At 42.4% G+C, this 16,426-nt stretch overlaps 1 protein-coding gene across 1 annotated transcript in view; it reads left to right on the plus strand.

Moving 5' to 3' along the window:
• MYLK4 (myosin light chain kinase family member 4) overlaps positions 1-8,263 on the plus strand; it is an 81,406-nt gene extending 73,143 nt beyond the window's left edge. Inside the window, exons 10-12 of the mRNA XM_008054210.2 lie at positions 1,478-1,556; positions 5,398-5,470; positions 8,104-8,263. Coding sequence (XP_008052401.1) covers positions 1,478-1,556; positions 5,398-5,445 — 127 coding nt within the window. The 3' untranslated portion in view covers positions 5,446-5,470; positions 8,104-8,263. The remainder of the gene's footprint in view (positions 1-1,477; positions 1,557-5,397; positions 5,471-8,103) is intronic.
• Positions 8,264-16,426: the final 8,163 nt, after the last annotated feature.

Genomic DNA, 16,426 nt, shown 5'->3' on the forward strand with positions numbered 1-16,426 from the left:
GATTTATTGTAGAGATGAGGTCTCGCTGCCCAGGCAGGTCTTGAACCCGTGGGCTCAGGCAATCCACTCACCTCAGCCTCCCAAGGGTAAGGGATTACAGGCTGAGCCACCCGAGCCCGGCTTTTTAATAGATTTTAAAAGTTTGACATTGGAGTGCAGGAATCATCATTTTTTTTCGCTCAATCAGCTGTTGGAGTACTCTGGGATACAATACTGAAAATTTATGATACTAAGCAAAACCACACTTTCATTTGAGTTTGGTAGAGATCAAGAGTGTCTTTAAAATTACCTTTGCATCCAGGCACAGTGGCTTACAGCTGTACAGCACTTTGGGAGGCTGAGGCAGGGGGATCATTTAAGGCCAGGAGTTTGACACCAACCTGGGCAACAGAGCAAGACCTTGTCACTAAAAAAAAAAAAAATTGACCAGATTTGGTGGTGGTGCCTGTAGTCTTAGCTACTTGGGAGGCTGAGACAAAAGGACGGCCTGAGCTCAGGACGACAAGGCTGAGGTAAACTATGCCGCTGCACTCCATTCTGGACAACAGAGTGAGACCCCTATCAACAAAATAAAAATACCTTTGCCCATTTTGGTTTCTATCATGGTGATCTTGTCAACAAGTACACTGACTTTAATAAATAAATACTTATATCTCTTAAGTATTTGGTATCTGATGAAAAGATTATATTGAAGCAATTCTACAAACAAGCTTTATGACTACTTGAAACTACTGCCTTGATATTTTTCAGAAGCATACTTCAGAGTGTTGTAGTCACTTAAAGTTTTTATTTTGAAAGTTTATGTTTTAATGTAATACATGTTAGTGTATCAAACAAGTTTATAGAACTTAGAATTAGAATATCATATAATCTGTATTATTCTTCCTTATATATTTTTCCAAAGTTTTATAAACCTTTGTTAGCTCCAAAAGGATATTGTTTCTTCACAAAAGTGTCTGATGGTCTCTCTCTTCATAATTACATTAACTGTATTTCCCTGCCTATTTAACTCTTCAAATCTTCTTAATTCAAAAGTCAATAATACTTATTATTCAAAAGTTTTAATACAGGAATTACTTTTGCAATCATTAGAAATCATGGTACCATTTTGTTCTGATAATAATAAATATACATTTATTCTTCAACTGCCTGATAGGAGTACAATTTATTAAGCTCAGATTTTATATCACAAGCATGCTTATTTATATTTGAAAGTAGATGTTCAGTTATTAACAAGAATTTTGATTATTTTTCTTGCTTTTCTCACTAATGTTGTTACCTTGATTGTGATTGGATTTGACGGTGGCCTACACCACTGTTGATAACACACAATTCCAGTGAAAGAATTAGAATTGACTGTGAATTTGGCATTTGGCCATCTGGTCTCTCAAAGGCAGAGGCCAGAGCTGAGGTTGAATAGCAGGTGCAGGCCTTATTTGGTGTGTTTTTTCTAATAGCCTTCTGGATTTTCCTCTAGTTGGAGAATAAGTGCAAGTGAAGCTCTCAAGCACCCTTGGTTGTCAGACCACAAGCTCCACTCCAGACTTAACGCACAGGTAACCAAGACTTCTTATTTTTCTTCTTCTTTTCCTGTCTGCCTATCTTTTGATAATCAGATGCCACAGTCATCTTAAACTTAAAGAAGATTCTTTCTAATTCCTTTTTTTTTACAGCCTTCAAATCTTTTGCTAGTATTAAATTGCTTAAAGATACTTTTTATTGAGAAATTTGTATTTTTAAAATAATGTAAATTATGTTGTTTTACAGAGTATTTTCACAATAACTTTTTCTTATTAAATTATTATCTCCATTATAAAATAAATTACATCATTGTATTGTGTGTGCACACACATATATATAGCCTATAAACACATAAAGTTTTAGCGACATATGCCAATGTTTATTTGAGAGAAATACGCCTTTTTGTTTTTTTTGGTGCCCCATGTGAGGAAAATATGCCTTGTTAAAACAGAATTCAGATTTCTAAATTTGATGCTTACCTGTTAGCTCTGCTCTGAGCACCAAATCTTAACTCTAATGCACCAAATCTTAACTCTAATGCTCAGCCTGATCCAGATATGCATACAAGTCTATGTACAGGACACTCTTACCAGAAACCTTAGACTGAGTATTGAGAGTACTGAGTCCACACTCTACAGAAACTTCTTACAGTGAAATCTCTATCTACTGCCATTGCCTTAATTACCATTTATATTCCAGTTCCTTCATCTGTCTCTCTGGCACAGATGTCTTTCCTAAGCTTCAGATTCATAGATCCACGTATAGATGAGATGTTTCCACCTGAATCTTCTCAGCTCTAAACCAAATTCATCTCCCTCTACCCTACCTCCCCCTCAACCATCCTTCTAGTGAAGGATGCCCATGGAGTAGCTTCAACCAGACCCTGGGCATCTAGTGAAGGATGCCCATGGAGTAGCTTCAACCAGACCCTGGGCAACTAGACCCTGGGCATTTCCTTCCTCTCCCTCAATAGCCCCATCTTGTGTTTAATTTATCTCAAATTGTATACATTATATTCCCAAATTGCATCTGGAGTCTGTCAATTTCTCTCGATTCCCAGAGTTATCCTGCCTGGGATATAAAGCCTAAATTACTACAAAGCCTCCCAAGTGACTTCTCTGCCTCCTTCATGTGTCTCTATCCAAAGAGTTGTGGTGTACATAAATAACTCAGAAACAGATATGTAATACCTAAGTAATGTTACCAAACACTAGGATATTCAACTGGGTCAGATACACATAGAGGCAACAAGCCATTCATGCCTTCAGGCTTACCAGGGCCTGTCTGCTGTGTGCATCAGTTAGCATGGCTTATGCCACACCCTGGCGCTGCTCAGGCTGATGCATTCTCACTTCCTCCACCTTTGCTCCTCATCCTCCACACTCCCTGGGGTTTTGGAATGGATTTTTTTTTCACTGACCAACAAGCCTTGGAATGACTGTGCTTCAGGTACTCACTTTTTCCACATCGTTTTTATTGAAATTAACCTTACTTCTAAATCCAGCATCAGCAGTGTTTTATTTGTGTCTGAATATACCTTTCCTTGATAATTGGTACTGATGTCAAGTAAAAATAGACTTATTACCTAGTGGGTACCTCACCCAGACTACATAAACTGCTTATTAGGGTTACCAGCCTATTTTGAGCCAATTTTCCACCAATGTATTTTTATCTGAGCTTATTGGTGTCCAAATACACTTTGACGTGGCACACAATATAGAAACCACAGCAGATAATTAATGATGTTATACAGTTTAAAAAGTGCTTAAAAATATTTTTTAAAACATACAACAACCACCAAAAAATCACCTTTTGTTATTCCATTCTTCTGCTGGTACCTAAGGCAAATAAATATTTCAAGAATGGTGATGGGTTTCTTTTATAAAAACAAACTCCATTTTATAAATCTAGTTATTATTAAAGTTATAATTATGCAGTCCTGTGGAGGCACTCTTCTAACCACTTTACACACATTAACTCATTTAGTTCTCATCCCAACTCCCAAAACCGTCATCATTCTTATCCCCATTATGTAGCTGAGGGCACTAAGGACAGGGGTTGAGCTCTGACTCCAAGCAGAGCTTCCTCACTCTGCTGTCCTGCCAGGCATGGGCTGCTGGGTGCAGGCGACCTGGCTGATGTTTCTGGGACCATTCTTGTAGTGTACACTTTTAGTGTTATTGAAAGCCAGTATTTAAACTTAATATATTTTATTTTTCAATGAAACATTAAGACTAAAATTTTTCACTAGGTTTATTTTTGGAATAATTTTGGTTCTGATATGTTCTATCAAATCAGAATTTACCTTATGTTGAAAAAAAATTTTTTTTAAGTTGGAGTCTCACTCTGTCACCCAGGCTGGAGTACAGTGGCACGCGATCACAACTACTGCAGCTAGACCTGCTGGGCTCAGGAGATCCTTCTTCCTCAACCTTTCAAGTAGCTGTGCCACCATGCCCAGCTTTTTAAAAAATTTTAATTGTAGCGACAAGGTCTTACCATGTTGCCCAGGTTACTTATGTTGAAATTTTAATTTTGGTCCAAAACTATTTACCATTTCAACCTAAATTCTATTAAAAACCTTTTATACATTTTTATTTACCTCTTTTGTTTCATGCCTAAAAGCACTTCTGTTTCTTTAACACTTGAGCTTGCCTATAATTGGTCACTAAATTTAAGAAGGAATTTTTTCTTAGAAATTAAGGTCTTGGAGTTCTCTACCTTCTGCATTATGCTCAAGGTGACATGCAGTGGTTCCTAGCCTGTCTTATGTCCCCAAGTATCCATATGTGACCATCTTCCATCAGAAAATACTCTCAGCTGGGATGGGACAAAGCATTCCTAAGCTACAAACCTACTAGAACTCAGCAAGCACCTACTGCAGAATTCATCAATTCTCAGGGGCCAGAGGAAGGAAAATTGAGCAAGTATGACATGGTTTCTGTTCTCCTGGACCTAAGAAGCCTTCTACCCTTCCTTTCTATGCACAGTGCTATAACCTTCGCTCATTCCCCTCTCTCAATAAACAAGTAAAACAACCCTGAAATCCAGCATCCATTCATTCTCTTCCTTACTCCGTCAAATCATTACTTCCATAATTACTTTCTGATTAAAAAATCTTGGTCCAACCCACTCAGAACTCAGGACCTGCTCCAATATGTCCTCAGCTCCCCAGTTTTGTCCCTACTATTCCTTCCAGAGCAGCCCAAACCCCAGTGATTGTTTAAGACCTATATTAAATGCCACAGCTTTTCTCTATCTCCAAATTGGAGATTCTTTCTCTGTCTTCTTGAATCTCTTGGCAGCATTTAAATAGCCCTTATCTACAGATTTGAAAATTTTTGGAAGAAACCTTTTCCATGTCTGACTTTTTTTTTTGAAAGATAGGATCTTGCTCTGTTGCCCAGGCTTAAGTATAGCGGCAGCATCATAGTGCACTGCAGCCTCAACTTCTGGCCTCAAGTGATCCTCATACCTCAGCCTCAAGGCGTGAGTCAAGGTGCCCAGCCCTAAATCATTTTTGTAGTAATTGTAGCCCCAGTATCACAAGTATTGGCTCTTGTGCTCTATCAAAGTGAGTTTTGATAAAGCACACGTGTGTAAATATTAAGTGATTAGGTGCTGAGCTGTTTGGCTCTGACTCTAGAGGAGAAGGAAGGGTCATGGTGATGGGGCTTTGGGGGACAATGGACTCTGAGCTGGACTCTGAGGGCAGCTACTGGATCTCCCGGGGGCGGTCGGCATTTTAAACTTCAAGAACTTCTCTTGAAGAGTATTTTCTACTCAGTAGCAAGCTATGGTCTCTTTATGTGTTCTTATAAGTCAGGAGCTGATGAAAACAGTCCTAATCCTTCCAACATCTTCTGGTTTCCCTAGAAGAAGAGAAATTACAGCTCTGATGCCCAGGACCTTGTGACCAAATAGTCTACAGGAGACTCCTGTTTGAAAGGTTGGTGGTGGGTCTTCTCCTGAAGAGGTATTTGTACAAGCCTAAAGAGACAAGGATAAAAAAGAAACTGAACATTTGTTCACAGGCTATGTGGGAAGCAGGTAGTGTTTTAGTTGGGTGGGAGTTCGCAAAATCAGGCTGCTGTGTTTGCACCCCGAGTCTGTTGTTTCTTAATAGAAAAAGCTTGTGGATTGGGGATAGTCTCACTTTCTAGGTTTGTTGAATGGTTCCCGAGATCATCCAAGCAGTGCCCTGAGGCTAGGGACCCAATAATTAGCTCAGTAGGTACCAGTAAACCAGAAACTGTATCAGGGAGACCTTACAACGTGGGAAAACAGAGGAAGTAATACCCTCTTTTGTAGAGATGAGGAAACTGAGTCGGAAAGACTCATAGGCTAAATAACTCCCCCAAGTCCCTGCAGCTAGGAAACAGTAGAGCGTGTTTCTCTCAGCTGTCTCCCTGAGCTGCCTCCTGATCTGGCCTGCTCTCTGAACCCAAGGAACACTCCTTCACACACACATCCAGACGTGTGTACTCTGCTCCACTGAGGGTTCTGATGGATTTATTCAGAGATGGTTTTACCATGAATACCATCTAGCCTAATGTATGCCCTAGAGGAGGAGACGGAGGAAGAATCGTGCATTTCCTATGGGGAACTTGGAAAAGTCTCAACATTTGTGTCCTGCTGGGGCCCTTGACCATCAGGTCAGCTCCATCATCTCAGGCAGGAGGGCTACAGCCATTTTTGCAGCTTCATGTTCACAACTGCATGGGGCTTAAGACTTGCAAGTTCCTGTTGCCCATGGGCCTTCATCCTTCCTTCTGATCTGTGTTTTTTCTGGACCTGAGTTTTTTGTTTTTCTGACTGTGTATATTCTTGAAAGCAGCATTGGATCTCTTGTAGAATATGATAGGGTATAAATAAATCGGTACATCAAAATACAGGTCTCCAACCAGTGTTAGGAAAACACTTGCCTTTGTAGGAAGACTCATGTACTTAGGAGTCTATTACTTTTTTAGAAATCTATGAAATGCCACCAGGAAGGCTTATGTGTTCTATTTACAAACACCATTCTTGTTTCTCAAAAATGGCAAAGAATTAATGTTATAAGAAGAATAGGAGGTAATGTTTTTGCTTGTGACAACATAGAGAAGGCTGTCATGCCCAGGCCTGGGTTGTGGCTGTCATGCCCAGGCCTGGGTTGTGGCACTCAGTAGGGTGCCTGCACCCTGAGCTCAAGTGCCTAGATCCACAGGCAGTGGTGCCTGTCCATTCCCTCCCTCTCCCCTCCCTCCCCATTATCCCCAGAAGCAGTTTTGTCCCTAGTGACCACAAACCCCGAGGGTTTGCCACAAACCACCTTCCCACCATAAGGACTGGAGACACTTTTGAGGCCTGGTGAGAATGAACTCACAGTGTGATGGGGGTTGCATTCCAAGGCAGACTTGTCGCCAGGGTTTGGCAGGGGAAGAATGGGAGGAAATGGCGGTGGGAGGGCATAGAGTCCTTCTACGCCAATGAGAGAGCTTTGAACCCACTGTAATGGAAGACAGCCACAACCCAAGCAGTGACAGTGTGCAGAGGACAAAGACAGATGTATTTGGGCTGTTCCCACTGGCACAGTTAGATACAACCTCTGCTAGGACTGCCTGAGGAGACCTCCTGAACAGGGTTCAGCCCCCTCCTGTTGACCTCGTGGGCTGGCTTACCTTCCATCCCTGGCCTCTTTCAGCCCCATCTGACCACAGAAACTCACCTGGGTCTCACTACAGGCTAAGGAAGAATCATTTCAGATCCACATGATCTGCATGCTTCCTTATTTATTTTCTTATTTAAAAAAAAAAATTAGAATTTTAATTTGAGCTACTAACTCTGGGAGCAACCTCATTTGAGAAGTTAAAAAGAAAGATTACTCTTCACAGTGATATTTCCTGCCAGGATAAGATGGGTTTATGGCAGGATATATTATGAGGGAAACCAAATTTGAGATAATATTGATTTTAAAAATCTGGTGGTTGAATATTATTCCTGTGGAAAAAGAAAGAGTTCCAGACCCGATGAACAGGGTATAATTCACAGTGTAAACTGAGGCATGTAAATCTCCTGCAATTTGTTAGAGGCTTTTTGATACACTCCCCAAATCAACCTGGTGGTGTGCTGTTTCTGGTTGCCTCCATTGAATCTGTTGCTAGCCTGTGAGACATAAATGTAGAACTGCTCCCCAGGTCCACAGGAATGACGGAGGGCAGCAAGCACTGAGGTATCCCAGGTCACATGTGGTTGAACAGCAAATGGAAATATTCCCACGCCTGACCCCACTTTCTTGCTCTGATGCTGGAATCAAGCTGACCCAATGGACAAAGGAGCTGGACTTCAGATGAAACAAAGAGGACTTATCCTTTGACACTGCAAATAGTACTAAAATATCTTGCTTAAACTAAAAAGAAAAAAAAAAACAAACCTCTGGTAAGCAGTGAAATCCATCAGGAGGTTTCTTTTCTTTTTTTTCACATATACATACGTTGTAAAAAAAAAAAATCATCTGTGGTTTTCCTAAGGGGCACAACCAACTAATTATAATTTTAAAAGCCCTGCTGAATTAACAAGATTCACATTTTGTTTGCTTTGTAGGAAAACTGCTGCGGTTGCTGCTGCTTTGAGAAGATTTTTGGAAAAATCAGCAGTTCTGATGCCTTGACCCCTGGGATGACTGGCGGCCATAGCAGGGGTAGCCTTTGAACTTGAACTTGAACTTGAACTAGAGTATCTCGACCAGCTCAGGGGAGATACAGCACCGTGGTCCTGGGGGCACAGACATATCCCCACACCCCGTGGTAGTGAGCATTGGGAAGATGTTTTCCTGCTGTCTTGAGTTTTTTATTTTCATTTTTTGATCTGAGTTACTGGGGCAGGGAGTGCATTATGTCTGCTGTTTCCAAGATTACTACAGCAATCATACTTGAGATTTATTGGAGATTTTAAAAGCCTTTGGGATGCATTTAGAGGGAGAAAACTGCCTCCAGTCATTGGATTATGCCTTTCCAAGGGGTGATTATATTGCCAGAAAAAAATTCTAAGTCTGGGGCACCCTTGAACACTTAGTGTTTTAGACTTTATCATTTTGATTTGGTCTGAAAGTGGATGAATTCAATGGATACATAATTTGCTTTCTGGAACATAAGTCTTGTTTGAATTCTGAGGCAAGGGACATCAGATATTGCACCTTCCATTTATTCTGAGCTGTCTCCCTAGCACATCAACTTCTTCCAAGTAGCTGATTCCATTTTCAAGCTCCCTTCTGACTAACAACATCACCATGAAACACTAAGGTCTTTGAGAGGCAGTGCAAAAGGTATCTACTTATGGTTAGTTCTTAAAATTGTGACCTTTGGGATAATGTCACTAGTCACAAGAGTTTTCCTGCAGCCCCAGTTGTCAACGAGAAAAGATGGAAGGACGGTGCTTGGCTTCCAGTGTTGAAGTGACTTGGGAAATAACTCTTGGTTAGTCCTTAAAATTGTGACCTTTGGGATAATGTCACCAGTCAGAAGAGTTTTCCTGCAGCCCCAGTTGTCAGCAAGAAGAGATGGAATGACAGTGTTTGGCTTCCAGTGTTGAAGTGACTTGAGAAATAGCTCTCAAGTTTCCGAGTAAACTCATATGTCCACAAAGACCAAGAATCTCATGTATGTAGTCTCATGTGACTCAGTGGCTGTGAAGAAACAGCAGCCAGATGTCAAAGGTGAGGGGAACCATCAGCTCACCTGTGGGACATGAGTATGACACCCGGTAGAGCTGAGCTTCTTATTCCTGAGCCATGTGCCATTCATGACAGAGGTTTAATAAGGGAAATGGGCCCTGCTTCAGGTGGCATATGGGACTTTAAGGAGTGAAATGCATGTGTTGTTTCTATGTGAAGAGGCGAGGCAGAGTCCCACCGAACTCCCTTACATGCTCAGCATCCAGCCTCCCTCATCTTTGGGAGCTTTCTCACATTTTCCATTTCCAGGTAGCTGTTGTGTTGAGATCAGCTATATAATGCCTTTCTCTTTAGCCATGAGTCATGCGAAGACTGCTGTTGTCATGATAGCAATGGAAGAATGGCTTCGGCATGGCATCAGTGAGGGCAGATTGAACTTGTGTCCCTTTTTTCCGCTACTTCTCAGACCCGCCCATCAAATCCTTCCAGCATGCTCGTGAATAACTATATGTTTCATATTTAAGATAACGGGGAAGTAGAGATAGAAGGAAATGTGTAATTTGGAGAAGGCCACATGCCAATTTTGTGGTCTTGCCAGCTGTAAAACCCACTCCTTTCCAGTCTTTCTCTTACATTATGATGCATTTATCTTTCTCCTTTGGCTATGCATTTATCCAAGGCTGGTTTCTCATGTTCCTGTTATGAGGCTATGCTTTAAATGTTTAATTTAGTTTTCTTTTTAAAAAAAAAAAAGCACACACACAAATCCCTGTGCCTGAAGTGTTCTGTTACTGTGCTATCTTTAGCCAATGCTGTTCACTGAGTCTGGAAAAATACAAGCCAGGGCATGCATTAGTACTTAGTTAGACCACAGAGCACTGGCATTCACTCAGATGCTAAGTAGGACACAGGGTCTGATTTGAATACCCCATGGAAGGGTGTGTTCTGTTCTGTGGCATGGATTCTCTACAAGTCGAGTGGAGGTCTTCTGTGTGACCTGCAGGCTACAACTTCCGTTCTACTCACACTGGCAGATGAACTTCCCCGGGTCTTGCCATGCATGCGAGAGAACACTCAGACCAAATACAGGCATGATTTCTTTGCCAAATTAGTCCACTGATGACCCTGCAGTTAGTGGGTGTGATTTTGTTTTGTTTTGAGGTTTAAAAAGGAGACTCTACTTTGAAAATGGATCTTGTTTGGATCTGTAGTTAAATTTCCACATTTGGATGGGAAGTCATCTCCAGGCCAGTGGGTGCCTTTGTATGAGCTCTGGGGATGGTTTGTGTTGCAGAGTCAATGATTACAGTCTAGAGTTACGTGCACCAGAAGAGTGTCACTGTAGTGCTCATCCTGTCCCTACTCCACGCCCATGTGTGGCTGCTCCAGTGAACACAGTGACTCAGTGGTTTGTCACTCTAGCGGAAAGAGGGGGTTTTGTAAAGCTGAAGAATCCAGTCAGCTGTGAGCATAGCCCAGAGAAGCTGCATCTGCCTAGACAAGGGCTATTGTCATTATTTTTCAAAGATGTCATTCAGATCTGCCAGACTGCATTTCTCCTCTGCCCTCTTAATGGACACTATGGTTTCGCTCACTCACTGGGCAACTCCCATGATTTTAGCAATTGGAGGAGATTAAGCACCAACACACACTTCCCACTGCCTGGAGAGAAATAAACCACACAAATTACGAAGGCAAATGCATGCCCAAATTCATAATTGGGCAAAGTGTTGGGAAGGCACCAACACTTACCCAGAATCTATTGCTATTTAAAAATCCTAGAGAAGAGGGTTCAGGCCTCCATATGTTGCAGAAAAAGCTCTGGAAGGGAGTATCACCTGAATTCACATGGGGAAAGCTTTCTAGGTTGAAATTGGGTAACATGTCTATGTCTGTTGAGTACCAGAGGTTTGTTTTTAGTTGCATTTTGTCTGACCTGACATTAATTTGCTTTTTTCCCTCAAAAATGTAAATAGGCATGCTGCCATTTGGTGTGAATATGCTTGGAAAGATGTGTGAATACTTACATCTTCAGCCATTTTATGGAAATTAGTATAGCAATTTTTTTCTTGTTTTAGAATCAAAACATGGATTTGATACTAGGAACAGAATTCTGCTCTTTATTTCATTCCTTTTTTGTCCCGTCCACTTCTGCTGCCCCTCCCCCGGCTGTTGACCAGGGGTGCAGTATGCATATGTGTGCTTGGTTAGTTGGCACCAGATGCCAAACGATGGAACCTCAGTTGGAGAATCCACCTGTGAAAGCATAAGCAAGAGGAAGCAGCAGGACCCTTCGCATGCTGTGGTCAGCAGACTTGTTCAGTTCTCTGACGCCCGGCCACGTGGGCTCAATGTCACTGAAGCTCACATCTCACTAATCACGAGGATCTCGCTTTGCTTCTTTCTAATTGTTTACTTTCTCTTTTTCTTAAGTTAGAGTCAAAGTCTACCTTCTTATCCATCACGATGCTCCTCTAAAGCTTTTCTGAAATAAAACAAATTTATTTTCAGAAGGTAAATTTCTTTCTGTTTTAAAGGGATTGGCTAGATGTTGGGTTCCCAAATTAAGATAACTTCCTTGCATAGTTGAAGTCTAGTTTCTTACATTAGAAGTGCTCTGTCCTTCGCCTTGCTCCACTTTAGTGGGCTATGTTTTGCATAAGTGGTCTTTCTATGGGCAGTTTCACCTTCCATGAAGGCTTATAACTCACCTCCATTCAAAAGAGCCGAATGCATCTGTTACCTGAGTGCAAAGTGCTGACTAGTGTGTATTTTGGTGCCATCCCAACTGACAGACATTGGTGAGTCCTTCTGATGAGGTTTGTTGGGGTAAACGAGAAATAAAAATGGATTCTTAATGTGGTGATTGCATATATCATGTATGTTTTCTATTTCTGAACATAGTTTCATTCAACTCTGTTTCTTTGCCTTGTGAAGATATATTGACAATCATGTACATGTATTATGTTGAAGAATAAACACGAACCTTATTTAGCCTTTGGTTAATGAGCTAAATTATTCAATGACATGGACTTGGCCAATATAGTGGGTCCCTCTCCTTTATGGCAAGGTTTGAAGTTAAGAACGCAAGGTACCTCAAAAGAGCCTCTCACTTCAGGGCTCCAGAACTATCTACAGAGACACTGGCCAGCCACATGGGGAAAGCGACTTCCACCTTTGAAAACATAGTAGTAGCCAGGCTCAGTGGCTCAGCTTGTAATCTCGTGCTTTGGGAGGCTGAGGTGAGTGGATTGCCTGAGCCTGCAGGTTCGGGACCCGCCTGGGCAACCTGGTGAGACCTCATCTCTACAATAAATCAAAAAATCAGCCAGGTGTGGTAGCACACACCTGTAGTTTCAGCTACTTGGAAGGCTGAGGTGGAAGGATCACCGGAGCCCAGCAGGTCGAGGCTGCAGTCAGTGGCCGGGAGCAGCCACTGCACCCCAGTCTGGATGACAGAGTGAGACTCCAACTCAAAAAAAGAAAACATAGTAGTTACAATGTGCCAACACCGGGTTCAAGGTTTTTTTTTTTTTTCTATCAATACAAAATTGTTGGCTGAGATTTCTATACAGTATCTAGTGCCAGAACAGTGTTAACAAAGTATTAAGCCAATCAGCAGCAGTTCAGCCCCTTTAATGTATCTTAGTGACTGTCCCTTAGATGCTGACACATATCCTTCAGAGACCCAACATGGCAACTGTGGCAACTGCTGGCTGTGCTACCACTTCCTGGGGTCCATTTCTTGTCTGGAAATGTGACCCTTCGGCTTCTGGTCCTGCATGTGTGTCTGTGGACGACACGAGGATTCTGGGCAACACTCCATCCTGCCCAGCAGCGATCAGGTTTCCTAGCAATGAATTCATTCACCCCACCTGGCTTGAATAAACAGGACCTCCCACTAGATTTCCCATGGCCTCTACTGCAAGCCACGGGGGGCTATGTGATCCCACACAAAGCAGTTCTGCTTTGAGCTTAGTCTTTGCCCACTTGACCCTCTAGGCAAGGCATTCTGACTTCTTCCCCAAAGAGAGGAAACCTCTTTGGCCCTCCAGTACAACATTGGTCCAGCAGATGACTCCCCCCTTTCCCAGGAGTAGATTCTCAATGCTGGAGTTTCAGGGCCTGTGAACTCCTCAGCCTCTCTGGGGTGAGGTGGGTGGGCACAGGGGATGGCAATGAACTCCTTCACCACTCGCCCTCCCACCCTCTATTCAGAAAGGGGACACCAAACCCACCTCACGATCCTGACGTGTCAGGAAGACAGCGGTTCCTGGTACTCCTTCAGCGACCTCTCTCTGCCTCTCCTAATATGGTGCTTGTAATCAATACTTTCCAGACATCACTGGAGCTTGTAATCAATACTTTCCAGACATCACTGTGGGGACTGTAGAGTCATGAAAAACACTGGTTTGTATTTAACTGGCTTATGGCCTCAACTGCAGTGCTCAGGGCCTCTGGGCTCTTCAAAGTTCACCCAGTTATTTCTATAGACCTCTAAAATATTCTTACACAAGTTTAAGACCCAGAAGAGAGACAGCAGCCTCTTCCAGCAGGACACTCTTCCTCCCCTAGGGGACCTCCCTTCTGCTGCCTTCTGCCCTTTCCCCACCCTATTGTTCACCTAACAAACACAGTCACCCCTGGGCCTTCTGACATTCCCCAAGAGGCTAGCCCCCAAGAGAGCAATGATGCATTATTTTGCAGAGTCCTCATCACACAAACACAGTGTGCAAAAGGTGGGCAGATGTGCAGAGGGCACTCACCGCCTAGCCTAACTCTTGTGCTTGGACAGACCCAAGAAGACTGGGCCATAGCAGCACTTAGGACTTTCTTGGGAGCTATGGGAAGCTTCTGATAGTCAGAGATAAGTGAAGGCAATAAATGTCCACCTCCATCACCTTGTCTGCTAGGTGCTATTTGATACAAAAAGAGCAAGACCCTAGCTGAAGTCTGCCATGCATTCAAATCATGAGTAACAGGTAGGGCCACAGTTAGACAAACTGTTGCTTTAGCCCATGAGGCTCCAGCAGTCTGTCCTTTTCAGCCCTCTGACAGTATCTTGCATGAAATGTTCATTCAAGACCAATGGGGCAATATCTGTCTTGAGTGACCTTTGTGATTCTGATCGCAAGATTCAGCTTCCTAGTAGGATCAGATGACAGCATCCTCTGTCAATGGCTGGGCATGGGATTCAGTGGAATTCTAAGGCCTAAGACCATTCCCAATATTGTAGGCAGGCTCCCAAACTTGCTAGATTCTTGCATTATATAAAAGAGTTATATTGTTGTTATATTCTTATTCTTGGTTTAAGGGTACAGGTGTCTGTATGATATTTCTAACACATTCACACACTTTAAACACTATTTATTTCACCAATTTAAGACAATTGCTTTTAAGTATCCATTATGCTAATTAAAACTTTTCTGGCATTGAACAGACATAGGGAGAGAGGAAAAGATTGTAAAACCCAGCCTGCTTATGCTAATTTTAAATGCTACCTAGCAACTCCCAAAGTGTATATTCTTGATTAGGTTGACATTCTTCAAATGCTTGCTAACTTCTGTGTCAGAGTATTTTCTAGTAAACCACAGACAAAATCATATTGTTTGCCACAGAAACTCACATACTCCTTCCTGAGAAAACCTCTTCAGCTTCTGCCTTTTGGCCCTCATGTAGCTGACTGAGGAACACACAAGTTCTGGGAATGGGCTGCTGATACTCTTACTCCTGCAAAGGCTTCTTTTGCTCTAAAATACACATCTCAGGCTAATGCGGTGGTTCACACCTATACTCCCAGCACCTTGAGAGGCCAAGGCAGGAGAATCACTTAAGCCAGAAATTCAAGTTTACAGTGAGCTATGATCATGCAACTCTACTTCAGCCTGGATGACAGAGTGAGAACTAAAATTTTAAAAAATGCGTACATACATAGGCACACACCTCAGATAGCTCACCAGGCCTGTTTGAGTCCCTGAATCCCTGCCTGTTATCTCTAGTGCATCTCTGTCTTAGATAGCTAGTGCTTGGGAGTCTTCATAGGATTATTAAATATGAGCGTTTTCTGTCACTCTAAACAGTCCTAGGAAGCATGTCTCTCAAGTAGCTGTAAAGTAGCAAAGAAGAATCTTGCTGCTCCAGATAATTCTAGGGCCATGGCCATCTCTTCCAGAGAGATGGCCCTTCTGAGTTCACACTCCTCCTTTTTTTTTTTGAGTTGGAGTCTCACTCTGTCATCCAGGCTGGAGTGCAGTGGCATGCTCACGGCCACCCCAGCATCGACCTGCTGGATTCTTCCACCTCAGCCTTCCAAGTAGCAGGAATCACAGGTGCGTACTACCATGCCCAGCTAATTTTTTTATTTACTGTAGAGACAAGGTTTCACCAAGCTGCCCAGGCTGGTCTTGAACCTGCAGGCTCAGGCAATCCACTTGCCTCGACCTCCCAAAGTGCTAGGATTACAGGCTGAGCCACTGAACCCAGTCCACACTCCTCTTAAAACTAAGATTCTGAAATTTTCCCTAGAGTAGTAACCATCTGCTTTCTTCCTCTCCATCCCTTATCCCAGTTTTGATGTTGGGGTACACTGACTTGGACATACTCATATTCATACTCCATAGATCTCACCAAATTTCATCACTGGTCTCCTGGACATCTGTCTTGTTCCCCTTCAATCCTTGACATTGATGATAATTTTATTTTTAACACACAAATCAAATCAGATTACTTTAAAGGTTAGAAACCTAGGCTCAAAAATGTTTTAATTCCTTTGCATTACATTTAAAATTCTCAAGTTTGCCAGGCACAGTGGCTCATGACTGTAATCCTAGCTCTTTGGGAGGCTGAGGCAGAAGAATTGCTTAAGGCCAGGAGTTCGAGACGATCCTGGGCAATATAACAAAACTCTGTCTCTACAAAAAATAAAAAATTAGCCAGGCATGGTGGTGTGCACTGGCAATCCCAGCAACTTAGGAGGCTGAGGTGGAGGATCCTTTGAGCCCAGGAATTTGAGGCTACAGTGAGCTATGATTGTACCACTGTACTCCAGTCTGGGTGACAGAGCAAGACCTTGTCTCTAAAAATTTTTTTAAAAAAGATTCTCATGTATTCATACAGTAGACTTTATGTTTAAACATCATTCACCACATTATCCCCACCCATTCTGCTCTAAAGACATAGGAACTATTTCCTAACCCTCTATCAGTGTCACAGTATGGCATCTCTGACCAAAGTTGACCTACAGATGAGAATCTT

The sequence above is a fragment of the Carlito syrichta genome, unplaced genomic scaffold (genome assembly GCF_000164805.1).
Source record: "Carlito syrichta isolate Samal-C Ts95f unplaced genomic scaffold, Tarsius_syrichta-2.0.1 Scaffold289250, whole genome shotgun sequence".
In the NCBI taxonomy this organism is placed as follows: domain Eukaryota; kingdom Metazoa; phylum Chordata; class Mammalia; order Primates; family Tarsiidae; genus Carlito; species Carlito syrichta.